The sequence below is a fragment of the Mixophyes fleayi genome, chromosome 9, assembly GCF_038048845.1.
Source record: "Mixophyes fleayi isolate aMixFle1 chromosome 9, aMixFle1.hap1, whole genome shotgun sequence".
Classification (NCBI taxonomy): domain Eukaryota; kingdom Metazoa; phylum Chordata; class Amphibia; order Anura; family Limnodynastidae; genus Mixophyes; species Mixophyes fleayi.
This window is the reverse complement of record NC_134410.1, coordinates 130,465,631-130,481,180: the sequence shown is the minus strand read 5'-3', so window position 1 is coordinate 130,481,180 and position 15,550 is coordinate 130,465,631. Positions and strand designations below refer to the sequence as shown.

The 15,550-nt window shown below is 43.3% G+C and overlaps 1 protein-coding gene across 4 annotated transcripts in view; it reads right to left on the bottom strand.

Annotated features, from left to right (window-relative positions):
- Window positions 1–5,493: 5,493 nt before the first annotated feature.
- SEC16A (SEC16 homolog A, endoplasmic reticulum export factor) overlaps window positions 5,494–15,550 on the bottom strand; it is a 38,807-nt gene continuing 28,750 nt past the window's right edge. For 3 of the 4 annotated variants that reach the window (XM_075185751.1, XM_075185752.1, XM_075185754.1), the window contains 9 exons: window positions 15,111–15,200; window positions 13,936–13,995; window positions 13,704–13,824; window positions 13,275–13,412; window positions 12,385–12,476; window positions 9,588–9,653; window positions 8,965–9,024; window positions 7,363–7,440; window positions 5,494–6,975 (listed from right to left, as the gene is read on the bottom strand). In XM_075185751.1, the coding sequence (XP_075041852.1) occupies window positions 6,916–6,975; window positions 7,363–7,440; window positions 8,965–9,024; window positions 9,588–9,653; window positions 12,385–12,476; window positions 13,275–13,412; window positions 13,704–13,824; window positions 13,936–13,995; window positions 15,111–15,200 (765 nt within the window). In that variant the 3' untranslated portion in view covers window positions 5,494–6,915. The remainder of the gene's footprint in view (window positions 6,976–7,362; window positions 7,441–8,964; window positions 9,025–9,587; window positions 9,654–12,384; window positions 12,477–13,274; window positions 13,413–13,703; window positions 13,825–13,935; window positions 13,996–15,110; window positions 15,201–15,550) is intronic. The other variant, XM_075185753.1, reaches the window with a different exon arrangement.

The window sequence follows — 15,550 nt, the reverse complement described above, 5'->3', positions numbered from 1 at the left end:
AGGGAGAAGCTGGGGGCAGAGGGGCATGAGAGGGAGAAGCTGGGGGCAGAGGGGCATGTGAGGGAGAAGCTGGGGCAGAAGGGCATGTGAGGGAGAAGCTGGGGCAGAGGGGCATGAGAGGGGGAAGCTGGGGGCAGAGGGGCATGAGAGGGGGAAGCTGGGGGCAGAGGAGCATGAGAGGGAGAAGCTGGGGGCAGAGGGGCATGAAAGGGAGAAGCTGGGGACAGAGGGGCATGTGAGGGGGAAGCTGGGGGCAGAGGGGCATGAGGGGGAAGCTGGGGGCAGAGGGGCATGAGAGGGAGAAGTTGGGGGCAGAGGGGCATGAGAGGGAGGAGCTGGGGGTAGAGGAGCATGAGAGAGGGAAGCTGGGGGCGGAGGGGCATGTGAGGGAGGAGCTGGGGGTAGAGGAGCATGAGAGAGGGAAGCTGGGGCAGAGGGGCATGAGAGGGGGAAGCTGGGGGCAGAGGAGCATGAGAGGGAGAAGCTGGGGGCAGAGGGGCATGAGAGGGAGAAGCTGGGGCAGAAGGGCATGTGAGGGAGAAGCTGGGGCAGAGGGGCATGAGAGGGGGAAGCTGGGGGCAGAGGGGCATGAGAGGGGGAAGCTGGGGGCAGAGGGGCATGAGAGGGAGAAGTTGGGGGCAGAGGGGCATGAGAGGGAGGAGCTGGGGGTAGAGGAGCATGAGAGAGGGAAGCTGGGGCAGAGGGGCATGAGAGGGGGAAGCTGGGGGCAGAGGAGCATGAGAGAGAGAAGCTGGGGGCAGAGGGGCATGTGAGGGAGGAGCTGGGGCAGAGGGGCATGTGCGGGGGGCAGAAGGGCATGAGAGGGGAAGCTGGGGGCAGAGGGGCATGTGAGGGAGGAGCTGGGGCAGAGGGGCATGTGAGGGGAGCGGGGGGCAGAAGGGCATGAGAGGGGAAGCTGGGGCAGAGGGGCATGTGAGGGGGAAGCTGGGGGCAGAGGGGCATATGAGGGAGAAGCTGGGGGCAGAGGGGTATGAGAGGAAGAAGCTGGGGGCAGAGGGGCATGAGAGGGGGAAGCTGGTGGCAGAGGGACATGAGAGGGAGAAGCTGGGGGCAGAGGGGCATGAGAGGGGGGAGCTGGGGCAGAGGGGCATGTGAGGGAAGCTGGAGGCAGAGGAGCATTTGAGGGAGAAGCTGGGGGCAGAGGGGCATGAGATGGAAAAGCTGGGGGCAGAGGGGCATGTGTATAGGATAAGTAAACAGAGTTGTATGGGCCAATCAGAGGCGGGTGGCTTCAAACGAGAATCTTGCCTGGTGCTTCATGTCGTCCCACCCTGGCTCTGATTATATTATTATTATTCTTTATTTATATGGCGCCACAAGGTGTCCGCAGCGCTGTACAATATACAGTACAGACAGAATACAAGGGTATGACAGTACAGAGTAGAACAAGTATCACCAAGACTTCAATATCTCCAAGCAAAGCAAATAGAGTGGTGTAGGAGAAGAAGAAATGGTATTGAGACAGAAGGGAAGAGGAGCTTACATACTAAGGGGAGGGGAGACGGACAGCAGGCACAAGGGGAGTCAGAGGGGTTCAAGTACAAGAGTAGACGGGAAAGTGGGAGGAGACGAGAACGATAAGGTTAAGGTTAATTATATCCCTCCAATCAGTTACCAATAGATTTTTGCTTACATCCAGCCCTGGACATTTGCCTAATTGTGAATGGGAATCCCGAGAGTTTATAGAACTTTAGTTAAATATATCGCAGCCTCTGCCCCTCTCTGATTATTTTCCTAAAAACCAGAATGATTTGTCAGTGACTTTCACAAACAATTGAACATTGTCTGAGTTACAGACTGAACCAATGACAGGGCAGTAATCTCCAACATACTTACTCCCACATCTCTCCCTCAGACATCATCCTTTCCTCCTGCATGCCTAATGGGTGTTAATGTGGAGGTGGCCATTTTGTTGGTGGATCCAATATTCAGTCTATTGATTTACCAGGAACTAGTTCTATCACTGAGGAATGTCAGTTACCAGGATGTGGGAGACTATAACATTGACGACATATTTCAGTATACACCCAAAGTGTGGAATTATTGACATGTATCCAATATGGTTTTAAGTCCTTCTTATTATAAACTCCTGAACACACCACACTAACCCTGTATTGGTTAATGTGCGCCCTCTTGCAACTTTTACTACAAATATTGCTTTATCTTCCTGTTAACATTTGTGCTTTAAGCTGGGACTTTAGATAATCAGGTAAATGTACATTCATTGGACACCACACAAGATGCTCTCTGGCTATAACGGCATCCAACACTAAGCAAAAAAAAAAACAACAAAACCTGAAATGTGGGATTATATAGAGTCATGACTGAAAAGCACAGAAGACAGCAAAGTACATATTGAAAAAGCTGGAGAGGAGCGTGTGCCTAATCAGTGGTGGCCTCGGACTACTGGATGGCAGTGCATGCTGGGAACATGGAATCCCCACATTACCTTAATCTGCTACAGAGTAACCCGCTGGCTGTTCACACGTCTATCAGAATAGAGCACAATCCAGATCCCTGGATCTGAGGATACTGTACATTAGCAGCAGCATGAAGACGTCTGACACATTGCTCTATATGTGCTTGTATTTTATGTTCACAAGGGTTTTAAAATGCAGATTGATGTAATAAAAAAAAATGAAAGTATATAGCAATAATACATCAAACAATGTATTTCTTTACAATGACGTGAACTGGTCACAGTACGTTACAATGTAGGAAAGCACCAGCCCTCTGTAAACAATGTATCACCTTTCGTGTCCAAGTAACCTGTAGATCGTCCTCTTCTCCACCCAGCGACTGATCCCATTGATCCTTCGGCTGACCTGTGACATCATACTTATCCTCAATGTTTATTTTTGCTACAAACACTAATAAAGATATTATTTTGCCATAAGAACACAGCAGCCTTCTTGGGTCAGTGAGTGTCATTTCCTTGTTACAGTCCTAATGTATTTCTTCAGCTTCATCATATCCCAGGTATCCAGCAAGTTTTCATTAAACAAAATGTAATAAGTTGCACTTAAAAACACATAGACACAAAATATTTTATTTACCATTTACAACATCAAAATAAAACTTTTTTTTTTTTTGGAAAATAGCAGCTTTGCAAGTAGATTTTTATTAATTATATCAGCAATCTACACTGAGACAAATGAGGCTTTGAACGCTATATGTATGTATAGAACAGAACTGGTAATGAAATATAGATTTTATGGGCAGTGGATGCTCAAGAATTCAAAGTCTAAAAATGGTTGTAGATCTTTAAATAGACACCAAACCCAAATGCCAGTTTTACAGACCAGTGCGCCTTTTATAAATGTAATGGGTGTTTCATTAGGTGATAATTCCTTGAAGTGTAAAATAAAGGACCTGTGTCTGCTAATATGATGTCACGGATCTTAGAGAGACAGCTCAACTGCAGCCGAAAGGACTTGTATGTTTAGGCTATAAATGTAACAATGGAGTATTCAATAATGCAATCAATACTCCTATGTATGACTAGTAAGACTTTCACCCATGTGCTTGTGGGAGCTTGGGATGACATTGACAGACCGCTGGCTAAAGGCACTATGTCATTTTAATAGTGTGAAAGGGTCTATGAATATGCTGAAAGAAAATAAAGCGTTGCCAGGTGTCACCTCCCTAAATATTTATTTTAGAATTAGGGACTGTTAGAACGATGCCACATAGCGCTCATCCAACACCAACATTCCTGGGTTATCCAGGTCTCCGGCGCTCTGAGCATGTGAGTCTAGCTAAATGGGTCTAACAAGACACCGCTCCAGCCATTGAGGGTCATTGTTGAACCAGTAATAGCTGAAAGGATATTTGTTACAAGCTTGTGTTTCATTTGGTTAATAACCGTATTCAGTAAGTTGCCCACTTGGAATGATTAACTGAGTTGCCTGTTGGTAGTTTATGTGGACGATAAGACTGACGTTTGGTTCCCTAGTGCTCCCTCGGGCGCGCTCTGCCCAGCACCGCGACGTAGGAGGACGCAGTATTTACAACACACAGAGATTAGACCAAACCATACACAGGGTGAGGCTGGTTAGCAGGGGACAGACATGACGCAGACACTATGGGCTGTAACCAGTCTCAACCATTTATTCAGCAGCGCAGTTTAATCAGAAATCTGAATGAGATTGCGACTTATTTACTGACGTAATGTGATTGCAAATGCGGCTCTAGCTCCACATCCAGAGCACCAGGCAGGCTGCATCCAGCGCTGTTAGGATCAGCAGCACTTATTACAGTAATTATATGTATAACACTCCCATTAAGACTTTACAGCACCCAATACCATGAGATGTACGGCTGACTTATTAAGTATATATCTAAGTAACAGACCTTGAATAAACAGCTCTGACTTAAGTAGAATTGCCAGTAGGTCACACTGCCTGGACCTCATTACAGGTCTAGGATCCAACTACACAGACCAGACAATTACATTTCAGATGAAAAGCTTCATGTAAATTACAGGGGTATTTAGGTTGGTGGTGGGGGGGGGTGCAGTGTAACCCAGGAAGTGACATCACTTCCTGGCTTAAATTGCAACTTAAAGGCACAGAAACAGTCAGCACACGTGTACGTAATGTTTTACGTTGCTGCAAACTAGGAGTTCTATCCACTACCTCCCCGTTCTATTCTCAGTCACCCCAGCCACGCCCACAATATCACTCCTTTGCCTCTAGGCCACACCCCCAAGTTATTGTAAGGTGATAGGACTCACACATGAATAAGATTGACAGGAGGTCGCTCAGAGATCAGGGAATTAGGAGAGAGAAGAGAATGGCAGCAGACTGGGTACCACATGTGCACTCTATATATAGTGCCTTTAAGTCACAGTTTGTATATAATGAGCCCATGTGGTGCAGTACTTGAAGCCCAGCAGACCAGTGACAACAGATTATGGAATGTAATGAGTGATAAGTGGATATTTATACAGATTGACAACCGTGACTTTTACTGATTGGGGGAGGGGGGGGGGGGGGTAGCAAAGATTAGCTCTCAAAATTAGTGGTGCTGGGTGCATCTATGTGCAATGACAATGGATACCTTCTCCTCCCCTTTATTGTTCTACATAGATTAAAGAAAGTCTGTATAACACATAGGCAGTAACATGGTATTAATTGACAGAGCCAAGCCAGGGACCAAATCAGGCACTGCCCCCTTCTACTTACTACCCAGGGGGCGCCCTCTACAGGCCGAGTAGTAGAAGGAGGGTGCAGTGTGCTCTGGGTCTGTTATGGCCACGTGGACCCCACTGGTACAGAGCACAATTCTGGATTTATTTATTTTTTTTTAACTTGGCTCACTGAACACAAAGCCAAAACTACAGTTTTTAGTTTAAAGCGGAATTATCCTTGAAGTGGGACAGACTTTTACTGAACAATGGCACTCTGTCGTAAGCAACTTCTAAACGAAAGACAAAAACAGCTTATTTCACAAAAGCATAAATCGAAAACCTTTGTATGTAGTAGCCAGGACTTCTCTATTTTTATAACGTACACAATCCCAATCAAATCTCTACATATAAGATAAGACAGAAAAATAAATCCACTTTAAAGCTTCAGTTATAAGAAACGTCTAAAAAGAAAGACAGTGAGACAATGCAATACCTGCAGGACGCCGGCGGTTCTGTACAGTTAAACGTTCCCGAAGGACAAACAGTAAAAAGAAAATATTCACACATAGCTCTTTCCGTCAACACTGCAAATGTTAAAGCAATAATTTTAGAATTACCCCCAAAGCCTTTAATGTTAAATTAATATACACCTGAAATCAGCCAACATCGTTCTTCAAAACACGATGACGCGCACGGAGACCGCATTTCACTCTTTAAATCTAAGCTTTGTTGCTTCAATTTTAAAATATTTAAAAGCTTTTTCAAGTTTGTTCAGTCAGCAGTTTCTCCTGGAAGGTAAAGTCTTGTAGAAGCAGCAAATGTTGTCTCAGACAGACACAGACAGACGGAGGGAGGAACGAAGAACAAACAAGAGGACGTAATGATGAGACAGATTCTAAGAAGCAAGTGGATTCTTTTTTGGATCTATTTACCAGCCATCTCTGTTTTAATTAGGATTAGCCAACAGCATGAGAAAGCAGTTAATTATATTGCACTTAAAAAAAAATTGAATCACAAATATCAGAAAGAACAAAAAAAAAAAAAAAAAAGTCAATTATAGACTATTTTTGTCGTGAGGGTCTAAAACACAGAATCAATGATGTTGTAGACCTTAACGAAGCAATAGATTAAACTATTTTACAAAAGATTTAAGAGAGAGACTATACATGTGTCAAGTTTACAAGACGGCTTAAACTACATACATACTACAGGATAAAAATCTTCTGGATTAATTAGTCACAGTTTTAACTTAATATATTATTTCTTGAAGGGGTGTCCGAGAAAATAGAGAAGTGAACTCAGTCTTCTTTTTGTAGTAATATAGAATACTTTTTTTTTTTTTTTTTAGAATGTACCAGGCGGTCGATCCAAATTTTAGTGCTCACGGATACTGGCGTACGCTGTACGTGCAGTGCGTTGTCCGCACACTTTGGGGTGGGCGATTTTGGAACTCAATACAAAAAGGAGGGGGGAAGGCCACTAATAGGCTATGTTCGCTCTCTCCATAGTCCCAGTCCTTACAGAACTTACCAGAAAAATAAACCCCAAATATCCGGTATTAATGTCGCGTCACGGCGCTCCAGTCATGAAGGACTCAACGTCCCAAAACCACATCACCCGTGGAACTTTGCAGGGAAGAAGGATTAATATTTCACCATTGGAAATAAAAAGTACATAGTCATAAGTAGCAAATTCTCTTCAAGCTCCAATTCGCAGTCATTGACGGGACGCTTTGAAATGTTCTGGAAGCAGAGGTCAAATCTTTACTTCAAAGATGGATATTTCCTCTGGCCGAGACGCCCAGACCGCGCCGCTGAGGAAGGCTGTGGTAAGAAGTACGAAAAAAAGACTTTATACAAAAAACGTTTTAGATACATCAAAACGGTGTAATGTTACTTTATAAGAAAAGCTATTTTCAATTTTTACTTTAAAATGTTCAGTTGAACATTAGGAGTTAAGTTTTGTTTATTAAAAAGTTACCCCCTTCTTAAGTAAATGGTACTCCTTGTGCCCCCAAATATGAAGAGGGAAAGTATACGTTATTCCGAAATATTCAATAAAACATAGGATTACTAATCGGGTCGCCTACACAGTGGGAGCCGCCATCTTTTGGGGGCGGTCTACTGAATTCGTCAGGAACCTGTAGACCGGGTCCTAACACCCCTTCCCCCTCCGTGTTTAAAGGGTATTCCCCACCAGGGTTTACTTACTTGTGCAAAATTTGAAGGGTTGTAAAACGTAACAGCCCCAACGGGTGGGCCGGGAACCGCTGCAACGCTACTGGAAGCCTACGGAAAAACAAACAAACACAAATACAGTCAGCTGTCCATTGGCCGCGCCGCTATCCTGCTGCTGAAAGGATTTGTGGACAGAGCTATAACCACCAACAGTCCCTCGTATCCATGTACAGGACGGCAGCAGCGCACAGAGAGCTGCCGCATAACGCGGGTTTTGTCCGTTCATTTTTTTATTCATGATATTTAAGATAAGTGAAATCAGAGAAGAAATTTGCAGAACGGAAGAGTCTGTTGTCCGTATCTGATGGCTCTGTAGTCAAATCACTTCTGCAACACGACGAAAGCAAAGGAAACGCACTGCGGTGGGTAATTCCATGAGGAAAGACCCTCAGGCCCCTTCCAGGGTTAAGGACACCATGCACAGGGCAAGGGATAAGCACGCAGGCTACAAGCATGCACACGGTGCCATGTTAATAGATTAGTCAGGATACTGGGAACACAATATACATGTAAAACCCTCCCTGTGGCGGCTGCGCCTTATGCCAGAACCTGCTGTACTCAGATAGATAAATGACAGCTATAATGTAACTGCTGGAGAGAACAAGAGCCGCATACACCAGAATATTCCAACACCACTAAACCAATCAAAGGAATCAAAACATGAAACCGCACAACTGATCCTGTCCTGTGAATCGCTGCTTGTCCAAAAGTGAATTACTCCGAGACCGAGATCTGTCTACTGCTCTATATAGCTGGGTATTCTGTCTGTAGACCCCTGGATTGCACTAGTGACTTGAGAGGACAGTGTTTAGTGTCAAACTTGTTACCTTACTATCAGCTACTATTTAGCACGCTCTGATTACAAGGTGGGATCCATGGCACAGAGAACGTCGGGAAGCAGCTGCTAAAAAATGTCAACTCAAGTCACCAGTGCAATCCGGGGGCACAACATGGCGCTATACAGAGGGGCAGAGTTACCCTCTAACTAACTAGTGATCCACTACAGCAGACCAGTGAGCAGGACCACCTGCACTCCCTGTATGCTTCCTGTAATTAAGCCTATAGGAAAATAAATATGGAAAACTAAAAAATGGTTACTTAACCATAAATATATTTCAGTCAATAGAAAGGGGACCAAACCCCTCAGACAGAGAGAAGACAATGACCTGGGCTGTTACATTGTGTCTCAGACAAAACACAAAGCAGCCGCCCAAATGGGACAACTTCTGGCATTTCCTCGAGATAGACAGATCTGTGTGTACTTTATACCCCGACCCCTCTGTGTGGCAGGGGAGGTGTAACTCCCCGAATCCTGCCCTCATTATCACAGACATGTAAAGTTTGACTTAAAGACCCATATTCTGAGATCAACAACCTGTTGAAGCAGACGGGAAACTAAATCTCCAACATTATAACTAAAACACACCCCGGTGCCCAGTGTTTCCTTACGTCTTCACAGGGACGGGAGAGGGGACGAGAATTAGACAAGCACAATTAGTACCAAAAAAAACAAAGAAGGTGCAATATAGGTTTTAGTTAAAAAATAATATATATACGGCTGCCAGCTGTATGTACCTGATTAAAAAGCTGGCTTACTTCACGAGATAAGGAGCTCAGAGAACTAGATCGAGAAAGCTATAAACACACACGAAAACCACAAAATATAAAACACAAATGATAAATGAACATGCATTGTCTTCTCTTTACATTCCCCAAGACTCCAAAATCAAATTACATACAGCAAAAAAATGACGTACAAGCAGATAAAGGCGATGCGGTATTACAAGTAATGCAAACAGAGAGACCGTGTCTAATAAAATGGGATTAACTGGTAAAAGGGGAGATTAAAACTGTCTGTCAAACAGCAAAGTCACTGGATGAGTCTACATGGATGTTTGAAACGTATTAAAGAGGAACAACGTTACAGGTGCAGCGCGGGAGGAGTCTGTATCTGCGAGAGTGCTATTCAATCACTTGGTGTCCTTTACACAAATGTCTTCTATACACTTTACCTACCCTGATGGTAAGATCAAGGTAGAGCCTGTACATAGTCCTACACAGCAAGCTACAGTGTTTACTCTGGGATACATTCTCTGTTTAGAGATATGACAGTGAAACGCGCTCGTTAATGACTCTGAAATGACTTTTCCGGTTACACGATGCGGTTAGAGATGAAGCCGACAGACATTGGGTCTTACCTCCCCGGATGGATACTCCTCCTGATTTGAAGCTGGGAAATCACACACGGGGGCTGCATTTAAAGTCTTAAAAAAAATAAAAATAGAAAGGATATAAAACAAACCCTGATTTTGTAGTCACTTTCCATCGTCATGTAATATATATGAACACACGGACAGACTATTGCATTGTACCATCTGGCTCAGCAGAAAGAGTCACCTACTGAGGGAAAGCAGCTAATTATTGGGCTGGACCAATATTCATTCAAATTCAACGTATCCATTCACAAGGATCTATGGTGGAATAATAGGATGCATAATGAACCACAAAAAACAAGATTCTCTAAGGAATCGCCCTCGGCGCTAGCAGACCAGAATATATTCTCTATAGTATAAATATCACATGGAAAACCCTGCAGCTTAAACTACGACTCATCAGATCGTTAAGTGGAAACAATATATACAAAAAATGTCAAGCGCTGGGAAGACCTGTGTTTCTTATTCTCTTCACACTGAATGTATGCTATTTTCAAATGCAGTATCATGCAATATAATAGGAATAGCCTAATATAATACAGAACACATGTAGTATTTATTAAGGTTACATCACATGAATATATTAAAATATTGAACAAATAACCAGACAGTATTATCCTGATACACAAGAACATGCATGTTCTATCATTTTAGGAAAGGAAGGAGAGAGGGGGAAGAAAAATGCCCGGGCACGAGAAAAAATCCTACTTGCATAGATTGCGCTAGACGGAAAAAATATATAGGTACATCTATTAGAGTCCCGGTTCCAATAGAAAAAAATATATATATATAGAAAGCATGCATTAATAATAGAGCTCCATATAAAAATAAAAATAAAAACATAAAAATATATAGGAAAGGTCCTCCACATATAGTGTAGCTTCGTGGTAAGCAATAGTGCATTAAAAAATCCTCATAAGTAGAGGAGAGTTCAAATTCCAAAGGTCACGTATAAGAACTGATAAAGATGGTATGTATAATATCTCAAAAAAAGTTCTTACCACCTTCTTCACGGATTCAAATGATATCTCTGATAAATCCTCTCCTTAGGAATGGCTTAAAGCCCAGTTGGAATTGGAATAAACCAGAGTGTCTTACCACTTTCTGGACCCTCCGGAGGGATAATGAACGTATACTGATCTCGGCAGTGAGCCCAATCGTCCTGCAGGTGCTGCAGCTGTCAATAGTCGTTTCCACTATAGGTGTTCCCACTCAGGCGTCCCTCGGAAACAATTACGAGATAGAGATCATTCCATTCACTTGACGAAAAACGAAGGAGCTAAGGTCACAGTAATATTGTTATGACTCCTTCTCCATATATGACACCAATGTATCCGGACAAGAGTATTAGATACAGCTGACGCGTTTCGTCCTGTAAGCTCAGGACTTTCTCAAAGCTAATTCACCAACAGTACTTGCTCCTATTTGAAGAGCCTATGGGCGTGACAATTATTAAAACAGTCTCGGTCTTAAAGTGAACCTTATCATTTTCTTTGGTTAGATCATCCGTTTCTGTTTACATTTAGGGCTTTGTTTATTTATCTTATTCTCCATTTAGGGCTTTGTTTCTTTATCGGCTTTTCCATATCGATATAATAATAATCCCAAAGTAATTCTGTTATAGCTTTTCATATATATCGGATATGAGTATATTTATCAGTATGGGTATATTTAGGTCTCCGTCTCGCACACAAATGTGATCCACATTGTCTCACATATTTAGTGTTCTTGGAATATTCTTTTTTTGAGATATTATACATACCATCTTTATCAGTTCTTATACGTGACCTTTGGAATTTGAACTCTCCTCTACTTATGAGGATTTTTTAATGCACTATTGCTTACCACGAAGCTACACTATATGTGGAGGACCTTTCCTATATATTTTTATGTTTTTATTTTTATTTTTATATGGAGCTCTATTATTAATGCATGCTTTCTATATATATATATATATATATATATATATATATATATTTTTTTTTTCTATTGGAACCGGGACTCTAATAGATGTACCTATATATTTTTTCCGTCTAGCGCAATCTATGCAAGTAGGATTTTTTCTCGTGCCCGGGCATTTTTCTTCCCCCTCTTTCCTTCCTTTCCTCCAATGATAGAACATGCATGTTCTTGTGTATCAGGATAATACTGTCTGGTTATTTGTTCAATATTTTAATATATTCATGTGATGTAACCTTAATAAATACTACATGTGTTCTGTATTATATTAGGCTATTCCTATTATATTGCATGATACTGCATTTGAAAATAGCATACATTCAGTGTGAAGAGAATAAGAAACACAGGTCTTCCCAGCGCTTGACATTTTTTGTATATATAATTAATTAACCAGCTGATAAAACGGGCACCTCCCACTGCGTGTAAGTGACAAGGGAAGGTCCGCCTCCCAACTACAAGAAATGCAAATCATATTTTTCTTTTTAAAAAAAATCAAGCGGCTATAACTCGTTGCTGGAGTTCTGTGGTTGGGAACAGGGATAAAGTAGCTTAATAAGAACCACCTGAAAGACAGGAACCAGCTCACAGCGCTTATTTGCACGATTAGTAAAAAGAAACCAATTTAGAAGTTAAAGTCCCAAAGCCAAGCACATTATGAGGTTATTGGGCCTTTCCAGCCGTTCGTAAACTATGTGGCACAAGATCTTTTGTAACCTAGTGTTGTTATTAACGGGAGGCCAGTAATTAGACCGAGTCTGAAGCTTTTAGTAATGTGATTATTGCACCCAGCAGAGTGAGCAGCGTACTCCACGTAGATCATCACCTGAGTCTGTGCGGAGGGATCCAGGCCGGGGTGATCCGCAGGATGGATCATGTCTGCATCAGATCCTACCGGTGGCTGCTGCTCTTCTGGGACTGTGGGGAGAAACGTAACATGTAAAACAGAGTCTGTAGATCTTGTGTATATCTGCTGAAACAGACTTAGGGGTGTATTTACTAAACTTAATGTGTGTGTGAACCTGTGCCAAGACTCAGACAGGAGAATTGCTTTCAATTTAACGTTCTCAGACCATAGTGCTAGACATAATTACATAAGACCACTTACACTGAAACAGGCTAGGCATTTGTTGTTGTGGTTAGAGATTAACTATACAAAGTAATCTTGAGTACTACTGCCATCTACTGACCACAGCTATTCTGGGTTTTCCAAGAAGGTAGAATCGTTATTTCTATTGGGACATGAGCTATATTAAGTGCGATGTGATGAACTCATTTGGATCTCTCTGTAGGGCGAAGAAAAGCAAGAACCGTCTCCCCCATGAAGATTCTTGGATGCATGATTCAACCTGAGGGCTGCAGAGATGATGGAGTCCCCCACTCTGTAAATCCAGGGTCTATTTTATTTGTGCCAACCTTATTTTTCGAAGTTAAGTAAATCATTCTCCAATAAATCTTATTTGTCAGTATGACATTCTTCCTTTGTGCTAGTATTTCAAGACTGTAATCTAGGTAGCCTGTAATAAGAGCTTGTCCTGTGTCATATTCTGGAAGAGCGGAGCTAAACCCATTTATATAATATTGTCATAAGACCGTGCTCCAGAGATTTACACATGTCCTCCCTACAGTGACTGTAAACTCTCATTGTGTTCTTCGTTTCAACAAGACAAATATCTCTTAGTGAGGGGATAAGCTCTGCATGGCAGCATTACATACCTGAGTTAGGAACAAACAGGTTTGTATGGATAGGCATCGGAGCCAAGGGAGCGAACAGATCAGCCGGCGGTGGCACGGAGTTTGTTGGTTTACTGCCACCTGGATTTAACACATCCACATAACGACCCCTCGGTGCTCCTGAGAGAGGACGACAAACACGGTGTGATCAGCGAGGACGCATAATCCTCCGTCTAATGTGAGACGTCAGAGATAATTACACACATACGACCACAGAACATTTTATTTGATTTGGCAACTAAAAATATGTAAAGAGCAAACAATAAATCCTCGCACGAAACAAGCAACTCTGAAAGACATTTTATCTACTGTAGAAGGTATTCAGACATCACCACTTAACGGCCAATGAGTCCTTAATATGTTATCGTAACGAAAGTCTCCATCGGTTAAAGGACAGGAAGCGGCTGTTACCTGCTCTGATGGAGAACATGTTGACTGAAGGATTAGGGGGCCCGCTCAGTCCACCTGGGCCAGGAGGCATGCTCTGGGGCCTCTTGGGCATTCCAGATGGAGGAGGTGGAAGGACCTTGTTCTGAGGAGTAAATAAAAGAAGAGTTTGAGAGAGGATCAGGCTGTATTGGTAGTAGTGCAGCCATATATGCCTTCTCCTACTAGATGAGACATCGATCAGACATCTACTCACTTCCTCTCCCTCCGGCTCATCCATATTAATCCAGCGCTGTTTCTGCTCATCCCACACGATCTACAACATAGACAACAAACCCTCAATGTCACAAATCGCCAAGTGGTGCAAGGAGATAGTAAGAAGCAGATAGTGCTAAGCAGTTGTATAGAGCAGCTGACTTGTATCTAGTGGAGGGAGATAATTTGAGGGGTTAAACCAATATCCATGGGAACACGGCCCATCAGCGCTCTAGGAATACGCTCCTGGAGTGCTTCAAGTGGGAACAAACTGTCGGAAATCTTAGATATTGGTTAATACTAGTTCAGCCCCCAAATCTGCTGCCACAACTGTCTGTAGCCAGGTGCTCAGATCACAGAATTATTATTTTGCAAAGCTTGTTTATGCAGAAAAAGCTCAGCTGGGTCTAAGATGCCAACAAGCCCTTCAAGAGCAGCGCTGCCTGACTATACGTAAACTTAAAGCTGCGGACTAAAGCACACATGAAGTGCCAGGTGCCTCGTGCATTGTAAGATACCAGCGACAGCCACAAACATATACTGAAAGGTCCCATGAACTTGTAGAGCAAATAAAGCCGCTGTGTGACATTAAGATACAGCGAAGGCTGTTTATTATGTACCTGAATAGCAAACATTAAATAAGTGTTTATACAGAACTAGATATGTGCGTCATGCTCTGTCACTCCTCTGCAGCCAGTGGTTAGAAGGGGGTGCTTCTCTATCTAAACCAGCAGCGATTGGCAGACTCGTATTGGCCGATTCATACACATGTGCGGGGCAAGTGATGTCAAAGCAACTCAGTCTCATCTTTTAGACCTGCAACATCACAACAGGCTCCTAGATATGTGGGAGGAGCTTTATCGGACGGGGAGGTAACAGAGCTGCAGAGGAATTTCAGGGTAACAACGCATTTAATCTCATCACATATTGCCTATTGCAATGAAGCATAGAAGCCATGCAGGAACGCCAGCTAGCAGCAAAGAGCCCGGACCACATGCAGAGAATGGGATGGGATGGGGGGGGGGGGGGGGGGTGCTGTATGTATAACAGGGGTGCATGCACACGTGCCTAATGCAGTTCATGGTATAAGAGGCTATTTATGCTGGATGAACAGTTAATATTAAGTCTAGGGATGGGGTGTACAGGGACAGCCCTGCTCTAAGCCGACGTCCTTACAGATTTATTCCTGTCATCTGGCAAGTGAGCTTCGTTCTTTCCTTTTCCAATCAGCCACCCAATTTTCAGGGGGAACCAACTTCTACCGCTCTACAAAACAGTGTGAAGAGAGACAAGTGTAAGGAGTGCAGGTCCGGCACGTACAAGGATTGCTGTCATTCACCATCAGGGTTATTAACTACCTACACTGCAATCTCAACCTTCACAAACAATGTGCTGCTGCCAGACACAGTCACCCACACTTACAGCGGAGGCAGCCATTTTGTGGGTGGGGCCAAAATTCATGAGGATGTAGCCTACACAATCACTGGGAAGCAGTGACATCAGAGTCCAGTCATAGTGGTGTCTGCCTCCGCTGTGTGCACGCGACTAAGAGCGGATACTGCGGACTATTCTGAGTGTAGGGCCTGGATCACTGTTACCACATGTCACGCAGTTAA